Here is an 18,992-nt window from a genome sequence, read left to right on the forward strand (position 1 = left end):
TAACTCAAAGCATTGTGTTGTGGTTCATTGAGAAATACGTTATTTCTCAATGAACGCAGCATATAGTCAATTTACCTCCGTGGACAGCATAATTAGCTCCCAAATTGACAGAGCAGTGAAACACAGTTCCAACTTTAAGCTGACTATCACAAACAGAGCCTTACCAGCGACCTCCAGCGTTGCGTTGCGACTGATGGCCTCTCCCAGCGGGTTGCGGGCCACGCAGGTGTAGACGCCCTCGTCCGGTTTGCTCCTGCGTCCGTGAACGATGCGCAGAAAGAAGAGGGAGCCGCTGGGCAGGAGCATGCGGTGGGAGCGTGGGTCATCCCTGTCGGTCTCCACGCGCTCGCCGTCTTTGTACCACTCTATGCCGGGCGTGGGCCGGCCCTCCGCCTTGCAGTTGAGGGTGGCGGGCTCCCCCTTGGAGACGATCAAGTCGGAAGGGTCCTCCACTATCCGAGGAGCACTGTCCTCAAATCGTGCTCGGGACCCTGAGGGAAAAAGGAGAAGGTTGATGTGACTCGTCCAGATTTCAAAATGTGTCGGCTACAGCAGAATGCTTTAACGAGATGTGAGTTTTCTCCTCAAGATATGTTGTCACATTAAGCATTGAAGCAACTACGATTAATTGAAATGGGCTCCTTTAAGGGCAGTTTTGTTTACAGAGACATCATAATCCATTATTTATGATTTTGGTTGTGTCTTATTTATTTCCATTTTATCCACTGTTTTTGGTTGTTGTGTTTTACTTTGGATATGTGAGTGTGACGGCTAAGTGCTCCTTACAAACAACGATTGGTTTTTGAGAGGGTGAATTTGCAATGTAATACTTATCGCAATTTATCATTTGATAATGGTCTCAAAACAACAAAAACAAAACTTGTTATCATGACAGGCCAATTTGTCACACTGAAAATCTGCCTTTCTTTTTCTGTGGGATTTTGGGTGAACAAAAGTTCATTATTTTAGAGGGGAAAATGATGCATTATTTTGAAAACGTAAGTGAGACATTCATTTTTATCAGAATGCAGAACGATCCAACCAGTGTCGAGACTTAAATCCAAATCATATGATATGCTCTGTATCAAACTTAAACTTTCAATTGACCAAAAATATGTTTGCAGATAGGTACTCGGTTACCTGTAAAGTGTTTGTTTTTTTGTAAAAAACTTTGAAAACCACAAAATTTTTTCCACAAAAATTATGCACAACTTTATGTAACCGTATCTCAAAAAATCTCTGAAATACACTAACGTTTGTTTTTGTCCGTAACTTAAGAACCTCCAACGGGTATGACACAGAGTTCAGATCAGGCCCGACCCGACCCACCTGACTAATTAACATTAATTTTAGGTCTGAGCCGGAAGTGAACTTGACATATTGTAATAATGGTTTTACTGCTTTCGTTGTCAGACCACCAGTTGAGTAAGCAGAGTAAATTCTCCTGTTTGTAGCTGCACTTTATCGACTTCCAGCTCCATCTTGTCGCTTGTTGTAACCTCAGGGCGAATCATCTGGGACGTGTGACTGACAGGAGCGCAGCATGGCGGGGCAGCGAGCGCATTTATTGTGATTGCTACAGTCTAATGAACTTCTGCACCTTACTTTCTTTCCTCAGCAACTTAAACTATCTACTCCTCTATTTAAACTATAAGTAAAGTAACGTAGCTCTACATTGTGCATTCTGTTTGTTTTTCTCTGTGCTGAATGCGTTGTTGGCTTACTAAGCCAAAGCACAACCCGCCCATCACTAATTTTGGTCCGACCCGTCCCACGTTTCAGGTCAGGATTCAGGCTTGGGCCATAAATCTAAACTCTAGTATGAACACGTTTTCAGGGCACTGTACATTCAACTTCTACTTCCTCCTCCTCCAATTTTTGCTCACAGAAAGGCCCATTATGCAAAATATGCATCGCTATCCAGAATATTAAAGACAACCTGAGAGTACAAATGGCGCATCCAATGTGATTCGGTAATGGCTAAACTTTTGTGTGTGTGGACTCCTGCAGATATGAAGACGATAGCTGGAGTAAAGCTGGAAATTCTTAGCATTTAATAGGAGCTGAAAAGAAGCAAAAGAGGCAGAGGGAAATAGATAAGTCCTGTATCCAGCTCCCCGGAGATCCATTACTATTTTTGCTTGGCTCTCGGCGAAAGGCGCTCTGCTACGAGACCTGAGGTAAGCTCTTAGAGCACGACCAAATGTCTCCAGCATTGTGTTACAGTCAGAAAAAAATGAATAATTCAAAACGCCACTGCTTTTAGGTCGCTTCTGAGGAGCAGATGGCCTCTCTTTCTCTCTCTCTCTCTGTCACTTTTTCTGTTTGGGAAAAAAAAAAACGAAACAAAATGGTCACTGTACCAGTGATTTATTAAGCTGCTCTGTCTGTGGCATTAAAGTCGGCGCATGATCCAGACTGCATGAAAATCCCCCCATTATCATCGCAGAAGAGCGGTGGAGAGCAACCTAATGACACACATGCTGCCATTAAATTAGACTTAAACCGGAGGCATCGGGAGAAATGTGCACTTTTGCTTAAAGCAGATCTAAGCCTTTTTTAAAAAGATAAATAAATTGAGCGATTTGATCCAGGCAGACCGGCAGTCGCCACCGAGGCAGAAACCCGAGGTAAACATCTAAAGAGCGATCTAAGTGCTCGCAGCTGACACTCGTGGGTCACAAAGCAGGACAGCTTGAAACAGCAGCGCGGGCCGCGGATGAATACTAATCGAGCCATTAAAATGTTCTATAGCACCTTCAGGGCGTCCTGGTGAAAAAACACACCGTGTTTAACAGGAGCAGACGAGTCTAAATCGGCAACCTGAGAGATTATCTTCAGAGATGTCATTATGGGATTTCAGCATACGTGGATGCGACGCTGCTGTACTTGGCACATCTGAATATATATATATGTGTAGATTTGATTTATTTATTAGAGTGGCGTGTAGGATGGTATGGAGCCCCGCTTACATAGACTGACAGGAGACTGTGCATCAAATATAGCTAAAAGGATGTCAAGATGGCCATCAAACAAGCTTCTCCAGCATTATAAAACATTAACACAAATTAAATTGCACAGCAAGAAAATGTACTAAAGAGGATTTTACAAATCCTCCATTTCATAAATGTCGCTAAAAACTAAAGTTTTTCATTAAATAGCTCATTTAACTGACGTGCGTCAGAAAGACAAGAACAGAAAAGTCAAGGTTTTCCTGTTACATCTTAATAAACGGAAAAACAAAATATATCAGATAGACATTGTAAGATATCTCACAATTCAACTCCATTTTGAGTCTTTGGGTCAAAATGTGATTCAATGTTGCTTTAAACACTTCAATGTTGTTTTAGTAATAAATAGTTTACAAATAATTCATTAGAGTACCTATTAATAATTTTATGAATTACTTATTTTTAAAAAATGTCCTGCCCACAGAAACAACAATGAGCGTATACATTACATTAACAGAGTACACTCTCAATTTTAAGCAGTAAAATATCTAAAAATTAAACAGTAGTGCACCAACACTTGTGCTCAACATGTACTGCATTGAAATTGAAGTGAAGTGTATGTAAACGTCAATGATTATGGATTTTCTTGTGAAAGCTGAGATAATTCACATCATTCCTAAGCATATTTGAACAATAATGCAGCAGGTGGTGGTAATGCACACCAAGTAGCAGTTTGCCAACTGACAATATACTCAAGAAGAAGAAGACAACAACGATGACTTCACATGGAAATGTGACTAGGCTCTGGAAAGTGTTGCTCACCTGGCCATTGGCCAGGGGACACAAACGATTCACAGGTTTTTCCAAATCGATGTTGCAATGCACCGATGACTCGATATTTTTACTCACCTCTAGTTCTTAGTAAAGGAAAAACCAATCGAAAAGTTACACCACACATCTCTCTGATGATAAAAGTGCAGCAGATGCCACAAAACACTTAATACTCAATCAGCAGGAACAACCAACCAAAACACACCCACAGCTACAATGAAAAACGTGGACAGGCAATCAAGGAATTGTTATTAAGATGTTCTTGTCTAAGCAGCATCTTCCCTTCAACACGTTCACATCCTCTAACGTACTAAATGCAATGTCAATCAATCTGTACGGCGCTAGCATGTTCAGTTGTGCAAGCACCTTTGCTTTGCTAATGTTGATTACATGACGTGAGGAGCACTAGAACGCAGCAGAGCACACGATAATGAAATATTCATCCTGGTTGTCTAAACCTTCCACACAGGAACTTTTTGAGTTGTTTTTTTTTTTTTTCTAAAATGGGTTGTCAGTTTTTGAAAAGTTACCTCAGTCATTTCGAAAAGGTACGAAGCAAGAGTGTGCAAACACACACAAACACAAACTTTTTCCTCCATGCGGCACATGAACGTCACTCCAATTTTTGTAATGTTGACTCAATGGAGCCTGTGTGCTCGACTGCAGCCGACAGAGCACACTGGAACGGGACAGGATGAAATATTCATTCCGCTTTTCTAGACCTTCCCAATGTAACTGGAGCAAATGGGTCACTTTCAGCCAATACAAAGCATCATTTCACAGCTATGGTGACACTCAGAGAAATTTACTTCCTGCACATTTAGGGGAGGATTGAAGGAGGGAGGGGGTGTTAAAAAAATGCATTTTGGGTCACTATGAATCATGAGGCAAACACAGTTTGGCTGCCATGTCGGAGTCAATGACAGCACAGCTCAGGGATACTCCCGAGGGCTCAGTTTTAAATTTTAGATCTTTATGCCAAGTCCGAGAGGTCGTTTTCCCCCACCGACATTCTCCAAAGTCATGCAGTACTTTCTGTGCCGCAGCTCTTTTCCAACTCACTGCGACTGGAAATATCCGTCACGGCAAAACGTGGCACATCTCTTACAGTAAAATGAGTAAAAACGCTCCGGTTCCTCACTGTGTACGTCCCTTGAGGGAGCTGTTCTAGATCAGCAAACATTTTAATAACACAGTTGCCTGGCATTTGTGCACAGTGGTTAACACTGTTATTCTAAGAACAGAGGCAGTATATGAGCAAGTACACAGAGTGACCCTGACTTCAGACGCAATCCTAAAAAAACAAAACGTAATCGTTTAGACAATCAGACATTGGTGGGTGGTTTTTAAAAACCATTGCCAATTTTCATGTGCAAAGGCTTACAAAGAGTTTTGGTACGCATTATTTTTAACAATGCTTATCAAAGGAAATGTGTTGTTCCCCTTGTACCTTTCACAGTGAAACAGAAGGTGTTTGAACTCATTGTCAGTCTTTATTTGACCTGCTTTGGTATCTGCTCAAAAAAACAAATTGTGTCTAGTAACTCTAAACAAACGCTAGTTATTAAATTATGTTATGTTAAAAGCAAAGATCTAAGTTTAGCCGCTTAGCAAAGCAACCTTCTCTAAGTTTTGCCATACATAAATAGGAGGAATCACATTGAAAATTGCAGAGAGTTGAATGATCAACAATAGATATAAACAGAGGAAACATTGGAACATTAGTTTAACTCATCAACAAACTGCTTTCCATTGAAACGTCATCAGCAGAAGGAAGACGCAGCTTTACTGAATGCCATAGCTACTGTGTCGAGTCAAGATATATCTTTAGAAATCCAAGGGTGCATTCACACCAGCCCTGTTTAGTCCACTTTAGTCAAACTCTAGTCCGTTTTTCTAGAAAGTCGGATTCATTTGGGGAGGTGTGAATGCAAAATCCAACTCTGGTCTGCCTAAAAACCTAGGGCTCGGTACAATTACAGTGAACTCGGGCACACTTCGAACGCAAATGTGGATACAAGTGGACAGAGGACCACTCCAAAAGCAGGAAGCGAACAATCATGAAGGGTATTCTGGGTAAATGCAACCAAAACAAACGCAAGATGAGTCTATAACGCTGCCAAAGTCAAAAGAGAAATCCTACAACGGCTAAAATCTGATGCCACTCCATTTTTGTTTACATTTTCTGCAGAAAGAAGTTGAGCATGTCTTCTTCAGAGATTCTGGGTGTAGTTTCCCTCAGTAAGTTTTGATGTAGCGCCACCACAAGTGAGGGAGGGAACAGTTTTTTTCAACTGGTTCTGTGTGAAAACGGACAACAGCAGCTGAAAATGTAGCAAAACGAGTCCACCGCACTATCAGGCGTGAAAACACACTTAAATAAAGCTGCGTGTATTTCATACAACCCAAAATCTGAGTACAACAGAAGCTTTCTTGTCCGTATTAACGCTGCAGGATGTTCAGCAAAACTCTAGTTGGACGAACTTGGAATCACTGATCAAACACTTCCTGAAGAGCATGACTAAAATCAGAGTGATCCCTGAACTAAGACTGATCATGTAATGAGACTTGACTAAATAATTGTGGAGTCTTTTCTGTATGTTTAACTGTTAGACTGTGCTGTTATATTTGTTGTAGTCATGTAGATAAACTTCAATTATACACTAGATTTTAGTAGTTTACGATCATTTTTCTGCAAAAGTAAATGGTTTGCACAAATGAGATCGACCCGAATACTACCAACACCGTCTCTACAGAAGGGAGTCGTGCGCAAGTCCGGTCGATAATTCTCGGCGGCTTTATCATTCAAACCAATCTTTGACTTTCATTTAAACGAGTTATCCTAAATATGTGAGTTACATTCCCTTAAACATCAACAGACATTAACTAAGGGCAACAGAATAATTACACATAATTATGATTATTACCAGCAGGTCATTTGAATTTTATTTATTTATTTTTTTTACATCCACACCTCTAGCTGCTGTGGCTGAAGCTCCGTTCTGCTGCGATATTCAGCGGCGTGTGTGGGCAAACACTGAGAAGTCCTTGTTGATTTCAGTCAGCTTGAATAGCAGATATATATTAACATGTCTAATTTTTTTTCTGCTTCAGTTATCTTTGATGAGCTGAAGGACACTGTAAGCATCCTGTGGGAAAAAAATTATCAAAAGCTACTTTAACGGCTGTGAAAATGCAAAAGCAGTCTAATGTATGAGAGAGAACTTTTTTTCTTACTCTGTAATCGTGAATGAGTCAATAGGCATTTACTACGAATACAACGATCACTACTATAGGCGCAACGGGGTGCAGTGTAAAGAGAGCAGAAGAAGAAGAAGGGGGGGGGGGAAGAAGAAAAGAAAAAAGGAATTGCCAACAGCTTCAAGCTGACCAAAAGTGACAATCAACAACCTGCTCCCTGTGAAATGTGTGCAATCAGTGAGCAGTCCACGCCACTTTGCGCTCGGCAGAAACACATTTTCTTTGTGAGAGGGAATATTTTCACGGTAATATTCGGTTCATGACAGGATGATTGCGGTGCTGCACCTGAAAGCACCTTTCAGCTAAAAAAGAAACTCCGTCAACCCTGCAAGTGTCACGGGCGGCGATGGAGATCTCCGTGAAGGCGTGTGTTTAGTCGGATCATGAGCACGGCCCATTAGAGCCCGCGTCGGGCCTCCTCGGAGATATCCGAGGGCAAATGGGAATTTGGAGTTTGACTTTGTTTTGTCTGGGAGGGGAAAAAAAATACAAAATTTAATCTGTGCATTCTGCTGTGAAATGATGTTGGGGCTTTTTTAAGTTTACAAGGGATGAACAGGCAGGGAAGGACGTTGATGGAATACGACTCCTAAAGTGCCACTTAAAGGGCATATATTATAAATTTTACAACTTTTTTCAATTGCCGTCAGGCTTTCTTGCTTTCTGTCCTCATGTTTATTTGCATGAATAGAGGTGGTAAATATGTCGACATGTAGGAGGGAAAATATGTGAGCAGAAGGCAGCCGAGAGTGAGAGAGATCAGTTTGGAGAAATAACAAACAACACAACATCCACCCAAAACAACGTAGTGACTGCAAAGTCTGCGGCTTGAATTTTAGTTCTTAAGATATACAGTGACTTAGGAAGTCGGGAGAAGAAACGTTTTCAGAGATTAATAGTTTGGAGTGCTAACAAATGTATTAGCGATGATCCGCTGGTTGTGCAAACCTCACATTTCTCCACATAATCAGCCTGTTTTGCTCATGTATGAGAACATCGTCTTTGACACTACTCCCCTCAGGTAAAGAGTCTGGGTGTTATTCTTGACAGCACCCTTTCTTTCCAGTCTCATATTAACAATATTACCCGCTCAGCTTATTTTCATCTACGCAACATCAACCGTCTTCGCCCCTCCCTTACTTCCCATTCCGCTGCCATTCTTGTTCACTGTCTTGTGACATCACGCCTGGACTATTGCAACTCCCTTCTGTTTGGTCTCACCCAGAAATCTCTTCATAAGCTTCAACTGGTCCAGAACTCAGCTGCCCGTATCATTACTAAAACCCCATCCATGCACCACATCACTCCTATCTTGCAAAGACTTCATTGGCTGCCTACCAAGTTCCGCATAGAATACAAAATTCTTCTGTATACTTTTAAGGCTCTTTACAATCTTTCCCCATTATATCTTTCCAATCTTATTCATATTGCCACTCCCTCTCGTTCCCTCAGATCATCCTCCTCTATCCATTTGTCTGTCCCCTCTGTCCGTCTTACTACCATGGGGAACAGAGCTTTCAGTCGCTCTGCCCCCCAAATCTGGAACTCATTACCACCTCACCTTAGAAACATAAAGTCATTCCCTAAATTTAAAACCGAACTTAAAACACACCTTTTTAGATCTGCCTTTTCAAGATGACACAATTGGTTTGCTTGATTTTTATATAGATTTTTACATAGATTTACATATAGATTTTATATAGATACATTGTTGTGTATTTATTCTACCTATTTTTAATTGCTATATTTTATTGTTTTTGCTATTTTTCGTTCTCTGTACGGTGTCCTTGAGTGCCAGAAAGGCGCCTTTCAAATAAAATGTATTATTATTATTACTCAAACTCTGTAAGACTGACCAGTTCCTGATTTTTTGGGGGGGGGGGTTAAGATTATGCTTGGTGTTTTGCACAAAAAGTTGTGTTTTCTATTGTCAAAAAAATTATTTTAAAACTTCTTGTCTGCTTTGAAAAACAATAAAAAGACTAACTACTGTTTATTTCTGTTCAAGTTCTGTAACATTTTTGAGCTTTATGGCTCTAGGGTATGATTTAGGACGTTTTTACTGAACTCCCCTGAATTTCAAAGAATTCAGCATAAGAGTGACTATTTTAACTAAACTGGGCGCTTCGCCGTTAAAAGACATCCATTAAACCGCGGCCTTGCATTAAACTCTCAAGTACAGAAGTCCTTGTTAAGCTCCTGCAGACAAAAGAGACTTCATTCCTGCGCTGTTCTGTCAGTGAGGACGAGTCCATGAAGAGCTTTTACACAGGATAAGGTCCAGGAGCAAAAGAGAGTCATGATGAGCCATAAGAGCGAATGGCATCAAACCTTGAGCTGCCAAACAGACCAAAAGAGTTTGATGATTGAGGATGCGCCCCACTCTCCACACTCTCAAGGCCATCTGGAGAGAAAACGAACATGTTGGAGTGGAAAGTGCTTCTAAAATACAAATACACTAAGCTCTATGGTCATTTTCATTCCAGGGAGGAACAAAAGAAAAACAACCAAAAAAAAAACCACTGACTTAATTTTCTTTTGTGCGCTTCTAAATAATATAAAAGCACCAGCTACCAATATTCATTCTCAAATATTTGGCACATTGTGCAGATTTCCGCCCATTCATTTATGGCAACTGTTAAATGACAAAGCAAAAGCAAATTAAAATGATTAAACAGCAAATTATTGGAAAGTCAAAAATAAGCTGTAAAACAACCTGCGAGCTGAAACTTGCTAAAACAGAAGCTAGAAAACCGCTACGCATTTTATGCTCTATATTTTTTTGCTACGCACCCCAAAAGAAGGTAAAATTAAATCCAAAAAATTCCCACAATCTGTGAAATAAAATCACAGGATATTAATACATAATGGGGTCTTGGACTTTGATCAGAGATTTTCTTCTCTTACGAAATAGAGGAGTGTCAATGGGTGACTCTGAGGAGGAGTCTGCAGTGTCTGTATTGTCCAGAGTAGCCGCTTGGTCTGAGGTACAGCATGTAATCACAGTGTCATTCTCTAGACTTCTTTCCTCTTTTGATCCATTTGAAAGTCCATTTTCTTTCAAACATAAAAGACCCACACGCCTTAAGATGCAACCTACACAAGAGTACGTGCCATGAATCAAAGTAACGGCCTGCACCGGCCAGTCAGTGGATGAGACTTGTGCATCTTGAAGTTCTCCCTTCTTTTAAAAAAAAAAAAAAAGTGTGTTGTACAGCTAGAGTTTAAAACAAGCAAACAACTTTTCATTCTCACCAGACCGTCTGAATCAAACATTTGCTCGTTCTGAAAGTCCGGTACGTTTGTAAATGTGCAACTGAAGATTTCTGTGGATCCGAGAAGCAAAACTCTAGTCCACCTAAAAAACATTTATCTTCATCTGGTTTAGGTGAACCAAATGCTGGAAGTGGACGACAACGTAGAACACTGCGGATGAATCAAACCAAAGAAGCATGCATGTAGCAAGTCTGGCGAGACAAGAGACGCATGGTCACATGGAGAGGCAGGATGACTTAGAAGCTCTGATAGAAACATGGTCAGATGAAACTTCGAAAAGAGTTTTGCACAAAGGTGAAAAGTACCCAACAATTTATGAAAAGACAAGATAACTTAGCAGAAGTGGTAGTCCACGAAACGAAAAGTACAAGTTTACTTGTTATGAGGAACTAGAGGCCATTCGTGACAATTCTACCAGACAGATATGAAAATGACCAAAGATTTCTTAAGGGATGAGGCTGCCAACATTGGATTGGATCCAATGTCCCCAACGTTGGGTCCAATCTAGAACATGTCATTAACACAAAGCAATAATTCTGAAGAAGTTCAGATCAGCCATGAACAACATTAGAGTGTGTGCAGAAAGATGTGTTATTGCTAATGAAGGCAGCTTTAAAAAAAAAAAAAAAAAACAATAAAACAATGCGTGTAATCCTACGCCAGACAAGTTAGCAAACAATCAAGCGAAATGCCACCTTCACTGTACGACCTACACAGTTTGACTGAACTAAGTTTGAATTTTTATTTTATTTTTCAAGTCTAGATAAAAATGGAAATGGATACCAGAATGGCAAAGAGACAGAACCGTCCATGCTCTTCAATCTACAGAATCTAGTTTTGAATGTATCCATTAATTTATTCATATTTGACCTCCCACCTATCATCTGTCCTGTCTTTCTTTCTTTCAGACGGTGGTTTATGTTGGTTAAGTATTTAATGTATTTTATTCACAGATAACTTTGTGAAAAATTGTCTTGAAATAATATTGATCCGGAAAATATACAGGAACTCTGACAGCACGAGCAGGAGTTGATGAAGGAGAAATAAGCAAATAAAATCCTCCGCATTTCACAGTTTACATCTTTCATCAAAACATGCCACTTGAATTACCTGTCGGTTCATCACTCCAAATTATCGTTCTGTGTTTTACTGTTTGCTTAAAGTGATGATTTCTGCACATTTAAAAAGGTTTCAGGTGTCAAAATATACCACAGTTTTCAAAGGTTTCATGATATCGTTCCTTTATCTTAGTTCTCCTTTTGTTGAAATGCCATAGAAGTGCGACTGTAACTTGAGTTTTCTGGTTGTTTGCGGTGTACAGCAGCATTCCCTCCCCCACCTGTTGCTTTGCACTGCGTGACAGCTGGCTAAAGCAAGGCTGCTACACTTTATCCTTTTAAAACAGTCTTATAAATACTGTAACACAATGGTACGTTTACTAAAGTGTACCGATCTCGTGCCAAAGATGCACTTGCCTAGATTTGCAGGTTCTTCCCTCCTCTTTCAAATTGTGTTGGAAGAATCTGTAGTGAGAGTATTTATGGCTAACTCTGAGCTCATTACGTCAGTTGTGAAGATTAAATGCTCGGACAGTAATAGTTGAATCTCATTTGTAAGAATTCCCGTATTTATTCAGGGAAAAAAAAAAGAATAATAATAATTTCGGGGGGAAAAGTGGCATCTCAGCTGAATAAAAGCCCATTAGCGTTTCCGCTACACCCTGATAGACAAGTTATCGCATTGGTCCTAATTGCAAAACTCTGACACACGCCCACATGTTTGCTTGCGGCGTCTCTTCGTGTCTGCCTCATTGAACACTCAGCATAAGTAGGCTAAGAGCTACGAGCGAGATCGAGATCACGTCTTCCAGACCCGTTTTGATGCAGGCCTTTCCCCGGCTCCTAGCTGGGGCATTACATAACGAGGGGCAGGAGCAAGGGATTGTGGGAGCGTTTCATTAATTAGTATTTACAAATATTAACCCCCGTCTCCTCCCTGGAGGGTCGGAGCGCACTCCGTCACCCTAATGCGTGAAAACACGAGAGCCGCGAGAAAAGAGAGAGAGGTTTGTTTTGTTGTTGTTTTGTTTCAGATCTCTCCGCCTTTCAGCGACTGCCAGGATCAGGGAAACAAGAACATAGACCCGTCTGAGCTCAGCTTCTTATCTGAGAGTGGGGGGAAAAAACCCCAGCAACAACAACAACTTAGAGAAAGCTCAAAGTCCAACTTTACACGCAAGTGGAACGAGGAGCAGAAGGCTGGCAGCGCGCCTGTGGGGATGGTGGCTGTCTGCTGAGATTTCTCCACGTCTTTTTCAATTTCAGCTCATTTACATATTTGAAAAGGCCAAAAAAAAAATATTCAAAGACTTCTCGTGACATTGCCAAGTAATCTCTGCGGGGAAGGGAGGAAAGGGGGCATTAATTTGAAGCAGCAAACTTTCATTTTTAAAAGCTAAGTTTGATTCATTCTGGCATCAGTCTCTGGTTGTTTAAACGTAGCCGTCCTCCTCGTCTGTCATCTCATCTTCTAAATGAAATCATCGGCCCACTGTATCAGAAAGTGGGGGGGTTGGGAGTTCAGCCTAGGTCTACGTACGGGCAACGTGACTCAACGATGAGGCATGTTGGACGACTAAGCAGAATTGTCTGAGGTAGTTTCACAAAAAGCGGAGCTGCATGTTTAGCAAGTCACCACCAGCTTCCATTAGTCCCTCATCCACTGAATCTGAATAGCTCAAACAAAATCACACTTCAATTAGAATCAAATGAGATTTGGTATATTTGTGGGGGAAAAATGGCTGAGCTGCCGTGTTGATTTACAGCCAATAAACGCTTGTTGTTTTCCCCACAATCATAAAGCATTTTTTTATTTTTTATTGGAAAACTGCTTGGGGTGGAACGTCTAGAGACTCGTGCAGAGCAGGCTGATTGGCAGAACGCTAACATAAACAAAGTCCCGTCTTGTTACGCCGGATGCTATCTGGCACCGTCTCCTCGGCTTCCCGACAGAGGCCTCGAAGTCGGTACGAATCCTCTCTGTTCAAGTGCTCTGTGCAAATTACACACATTACGGACGGGAACGAGCCGCAGCCACAGAGGTGATTGCCACTCCAGATTAATGGATGTAGGCAGAAGGCAAAGGGTGTTAAAAGTGGCTTTAATGTTAGGAGATAAAGCAGGTTTTAACCCTGAGAGTGATGGACAACAGCAACACACCTCTGAACCTGCTCGGCTGGTGGAGGATTACAGGCCACTTTATTGTTATCAGGCACACCGATGCTAGAACCACGTTAATCTTTCATGATGTAGATTTGACAATGTCTAGATTTTAGCTAGGGAAATTAAAAAAAAACTCCACATTTGGGGCATGACAGCATCCCACTGTGGGATTTTGAGATACTTTGAGCTTTACGACATTATCCTGGTCAAGGTAGGCAGTGGAAGATGGTGGTCAGTCACCATAAAGTAGGGCGGGGTGATGCCTCGATTTTATCGATTAATTGAATCTTCTTGTTGTTGAAGATAGCATTATTTTTTTTAATCTGGATTTTTTTTTTTTTTTTTCCCACCGGTGCACTTCTTGGGTTTCCAGAGCAACATTAACCCACCCAAGATCTACCATCTTGTGTTTTACAACTTGTTTTTATTTCGACTTTGGATTCAGGTCAACTCACAGGAGAAAAGTCGGGTTTTTAACATATGTTTGGGCATTTGTATTTTCTTAGGGGGAAAAACACAAAGAAAAATGAGATATTAAAATTGGAAAAAGGATTTGGTATAAAAAAATCTGATTTTATTTTTAAGCACTACCATGAACATGGAGATGGACAGCACTCAGGTAGCCGGTCGCATTTAAACGATGCACAATTGTGATTTCAGGGATGATATTCTGCATATTCTGGTTGTACCAAGCGATTAACTGAGCTGCAGTTGCCCTTCTATCCATCTTCTCATTTCATCCTGCTTGTTCGTTTTCTTCCACACATCCTATTTTTACTGGATATATTCTCTTGCTTTGGGCCATTTTCTGTAAATACAATTGAGAGTTGAGCATTGGACCTTCAGATTCTGAAATGCTCAGACCTGCCTGTCTGTATTGTTTTTCAGCAAGTTGTCGTCACACCATCTAGATGCCTAAAGGCATCGACTTGCTGTCATGTGACTGGTTTAGTCAGAGCTATGTGATTCAAATAAAGACAAAAAAAAAAATTTAAGTGCTGTTTAATTAGCTGGGCTGTCTGTCAGGATTCTGGGTTTTTGGGTTGGTTTTGCTTCTCATTTTAGTTCACTTTAGTTTAGCCCTTCCTGGTCCTTTTGATATTATTATTATTATTATTAGAGGTATTTAATAAAATAAGTATTCTCTTACAGTATGGCTTTCCTTATTTTCAGTCCTTTATAGTGCTTCTAGGTTTATTCTTTAGTTACCTCAAGTTCTGTCCTTGTTTGAGTCCATGTCAAGCCTTCTTTAATGACAATAGTTTGATTCTGTTTTATCATTCTAGTTGTTCCTTATTTCTGGCTCCCTGCAGTGTTTCTAGTAATGTTTATTTCTTAATTTCATCACCCTAGGTCCAGTCATTCTTCCATGTCCGAGTCTATGTATATCTTCCTTTGGTAATTCTAGTTAGGTAATTTCTTTGGTCCTTCTAGCTTTTCCCGTAAGTGTTACTAATTCTTATTTGGTCTCTTTAGGTTCGGTTAGTCTTTCTTTAGTAATTCTAGTTAGGTTATTTCTTTGTTTAGATCTCCTAGTTTCTCTAGCTCTATGCTCCTTAGTTCTTATTGTTGTTAGATCAGCCTTGTTTCTATTTAGGTTTGGTTATGGTTTCCCTCAGATCCTTCTCTCCTAGTTCATCAGGGTTTCCTTACTCTTAGTGTTTTGTATTAGTAGTATTTTTCAGTTCCCCATTTCCTCCCTTTTGTGTTCCCAGCAGATCTCCTTAGTTTCCCTGTGCCACCTTCTCCCCGCCCCTCAGCCAGCTCCTGTGCCTCACACCTGCAATCACTCCTCTCCTCCAGCTAGGCCATGGTTTCATTTACTACCTCCCAGTATTTAAGCTCCTCTATCCCAGTCACAACTTGCCAGTCCGTCTCGTCACTCTGATTCTAACTACCCATGCTTCCCTTCCTGGATTACCTTCTGTTCCCTCGTGTTTCCAGTTTGTTTTGTTTTTGGATTTTCTTGTACCTTTGGATTTTTTGTTGGTTAATTTTCTTCATTAAAACATCCATTTAGTTCTACGTCTACCGCCTGCTGCGTTTGGGTCCACTGCCACGCCACATCATGACAATATCTGCTCTGGTAGAGTCTGCTTTCAGCTGCTTCAAAAACAGTGTGACCCAACAGGAGTAATCGGGTGACCTTCCTTCAGTCCATTAGTTTTACAGTTGTGTGTTTCCTGATCCTTAGATATATTTAAACGGCTTAATACCATTTCTAAAATGGTAACTTTTTCAAAAGCATGAACCAGCCTGTGCACATCCTATATGACGTAGATGCCAGTGGTTTAAAGAAACTTTCACTTTAGTAAAAGGGCAAAAATCTGTACGACGAATAAACAGATTACTGCAGTGTTTGACTCACCAACCAGAGCGGGTCCTGTACCACAAAAACACCTGGCTTATATATTAGTTGCACCCTGAACAAGTTCTCTATTGCTGCTTAGCATGTATAATCAGCATGTATAGTTGCTTATTTTAACTGTTTATTATAGATTTTGTCCAATCTTCTCCTTAACGGGGCAGCAATCGATTGCTCACTCACAGCAATCTATGTATTTTCCAGCCACATGTCAATTTAAAGCACAATCAAGTAACTGTGTTGCCTTCAGTTGCTATAAAAGTGCAATATATATCAAACATGACATTAAAAAATTTGACTTTGCGGTTTAACGTCTTGAAATTGACCTCTGTCTCGTTAAGAAGCTCCTGCTCTTTCCCACACTCTGCCTTCAGTGCCTTTCCGATATCCTGTTTACAACAACGTTCTTATGAAGGTTTGACTGAGAAGTAGTTTGTATGCGAAGCTCAACAGTTGCGCAGTTTCACCATGCTAACTGCTGCCGCTAGTCTGAAGGAACTGAATGGGGAAGTCGCACAGGGAGAGGTGTTCTGTGAGACTGGCGCTTTATGAAAATGGAAAATAGGCGGGGCTTTATGAGAGAAAGCGTTTAAGTCCCCCCCACACACACACACACACACCCCACACACACACTCTGCCCCCCGAATGGTTGCCGTGGGAGATTCAAGGATTTTATCAAACATGTATGACAGAATCAAAACACTGATAAAGAAGTAACATTGTTTACATGTTATAAAGCTCATAATATCTACTTAGCGCAAATATTACAAGCTAGTATACGAAGGTTAATTAGTCAGTTGCTGCTTAACTGGGGGGGGGGGGGGGGGGGGGGGGGGGTTAAGCAGAGCCTTCTTTCTGCCAGCTGCCCAGCAGTGTGCAGCAACATGTTGTGAAGTGGCAGGACTCCATTGAAAACTCTGATCTCTAGCACATTCTCCGGCATTTCTATAAAACGGCTTAAAAACGTAGGAACGCTCTGACTGGGAATTTTGTACAAACCAACTAGTCCAGCTAAAGTGGTTTAAATACATTTTTCAATTGAAACCAAAACACAGTATTGTGCACAATTTGAGAATACACACACACGCGCGCACGCCAACGCGTGTGTTTGGATTGTTTTTTTTTTTTCATTTTGCATTTGGATTAAGGCTTGGATTTTAAAGCTCTTATTAAAGCAATGGTTAAAACGTTTAATCTGCTAGTGGGAGGCAACCAAAAATGAGCTTTTAAATGCATTTTAATAGTGTATTTCCATACACTATCAAGAGGGTGGGGGAGAATTTCTCTATTTTTGGTCAGTGCCACAGACAATTTATGCACATCTGCACTGAGGGGCTAAACTGTTTCACTTTTCCTTTTCTTCTTCTTAAGGGCCAACTTCGCTGTTCAAAAATGCCAATTTGCTTGGCTGCATTTCTGCATTATACAAATGAATTCATGTGTGACATTTTCTCCTTTTTTCCCCGATCCGTTTGAGTGGGGAGGATGCGCTCAGCTCCCGCAGCTGTCAGGGGAGCGCGTTGGAAAAACGCTGCTAAACACAACATTTACATCCATCTGGAGAGACAGAAAACACGATAAGACATGTCACCCAGCCTGTACTATGAGGCGCGTCACGCCATATGGGCTGTGACTGCTCCTGTGTACGTGCGTGTGTATGAGAGAGGGAGACAGAGAAAGAAAATAAGAGTATTTGCCACATGAAATATTTACCTGAAGTGATGGTGACGACTGAAATAATCACAAGCAGGAAATTTTCAAAGTTCATCTCCACACTCGTCTGGATCCAGATCCCTGGGAGTCTTCAGTCATTGAAGTAACGGGTAGGTTTACAAAAGAAAAAAGGGACAAATCTGCAGACAGAGACTCAGCTGGAATATTTCAAGCGAGTAAAATAATAATAATAATAATAACCCCGAAAAACTTTGATATCACTCACAGCAATCTAAGTCAGCTGCGGGGTCAGCAGCAGCAGCAGCAGCAGAGGCAACATCGCCCCAGAGGAGCAACCTAATAACTAAACTCAGCAGCATCACTTCTCCGCTCCAGCATGGCCACACACAAGCACCGACTTTCTTGTAAGGATGCTCCTCCTCTGCCGCTTCCGAGAGCCAAAATAACATTGAGACTAATCTCTGATAGAGGTCCGGTTGTAAGAGAGAAGACGGGACCTCCCCCCATCCTTCTCCTCGTCCTCCCCCGAACCCCCGCTCTTTATGCGCTCTGCTCCGGCCAGCTGCAGGTTGAGCGAACACGCTCCGAGGGGAGCAGCGCACTCCCAGCTATCCGCAACAAATCCGCCCCAACCTCCAGGACTGAGCGCTTTAAAGAGACAGACACGACGAGGCGGCCACGAAAGACAGACGGGGTCCTCGCGACACAGGAGAACCGTGGATTTTAATTTTAATGGTTTGGTTATCGCTTTTTACGCTGTTTGGGGAACAGCTTCATTTCAAAGGCAGAAGAGTTTGTACATAAAAACAAAAACCATATTGCTATAAGAATGAAATAAATTTAAAAAAAAAGAATTGTTTTGCTCCTGGGATGTTGCTTGTGGAACGATAACATCACAAGAGGCACGACTTCCGGTTTATATCGGAAGTCTGACCTGGGATTGTCTTCCTGCTCATGTTGGGTGCATTCAGGTTGCAAGTTGGAAAACCGGAATGTTTTAACTTGTGATTATTTTTAATGCTAACTACTATGAGCAGCTCGCTTTCTCTCTATGTTCTGCTTTATATACGAATAACGGCTTCATGCTACTGTGGCCTTATGCTAGCAGAAACAAAAATAATACCTTTCACACATTTGACACAACATTTAACACAACTTTAGCATTAGCTAAGCCAGTCTGCCACGTCTCTCACGCTGTGATACATTTAGATCACAGCTAAAGAGTTGATACGACTGTAGCTGCATCTCCATAACAAATGTGCGCAAATTCTTGCCTATATTCTGATAATGTCGAAAGACAAAAAACAATTTTGCAATAGCGGTGTTTCTATTAAATAGAAAGTGACATTAAATCACACGTGAATAAGGTCTTTCACGTCATAAGTCATTAAAAATAATACAGCGATGGCTGTA

The 18,992-nt window shown here is 41.1% G+C and overlaps 1 protein-coding gene across 3 annotated transcripts in view; it reads right to left on the minus strand.

The window, feature by feature from the left end:
- The window catches only part of LOC102225877 (roundabout homolog 2-like), a 92,536-nt gene extending 74,331 nt beyond the window's left edge, over positions 1-18,205 (minus strand). Inside the window, exons 1-3 of one of the 3 annotated variants that reach the window (XM_023352013.1) lie at positions 17,845-18,205; positions 17,619-17,707; positions 165-491 (exon numbers count right to left, since the gene is read on the minus strand). In XM_023352013.1, coding sequence (XP_023207781.1) covers positions 165-491; positions 17,619-17,673 — 382 coding nt within the window. In that variant the 5' untranslated portion in view covers positions 17,674-17,707; positions 17,845-18,205. Of the gene's footprint in view, positions 1-164; positions 492-17,618 lie in introns of all 3 variants that reach the window. The other 2 variants (XM_023352012.1, XM_023352014.1) reach the window with 2 other exon arrangements.
- Positions 18,206-18,992: the final 787 nt, after the last annotated feature.

This window comes from Xiphophorus maculatus, chromosome 18 (assembly GCF_002775205.1).
Source record: "Xiphophorus maculatus strain JP 163 A chromosome 18, X_maculatus-5.0-male, whole genome shotgun sequence".
In the NCBI taxonomy this organism is placed as follows: domain Eukaryota; kingdom Metazoa; phylum Chordata; class Actinopteri; order Cyprinodontiformes; family Poeciliidae; genus Xiphophorus; species Xiphophorus maculatus.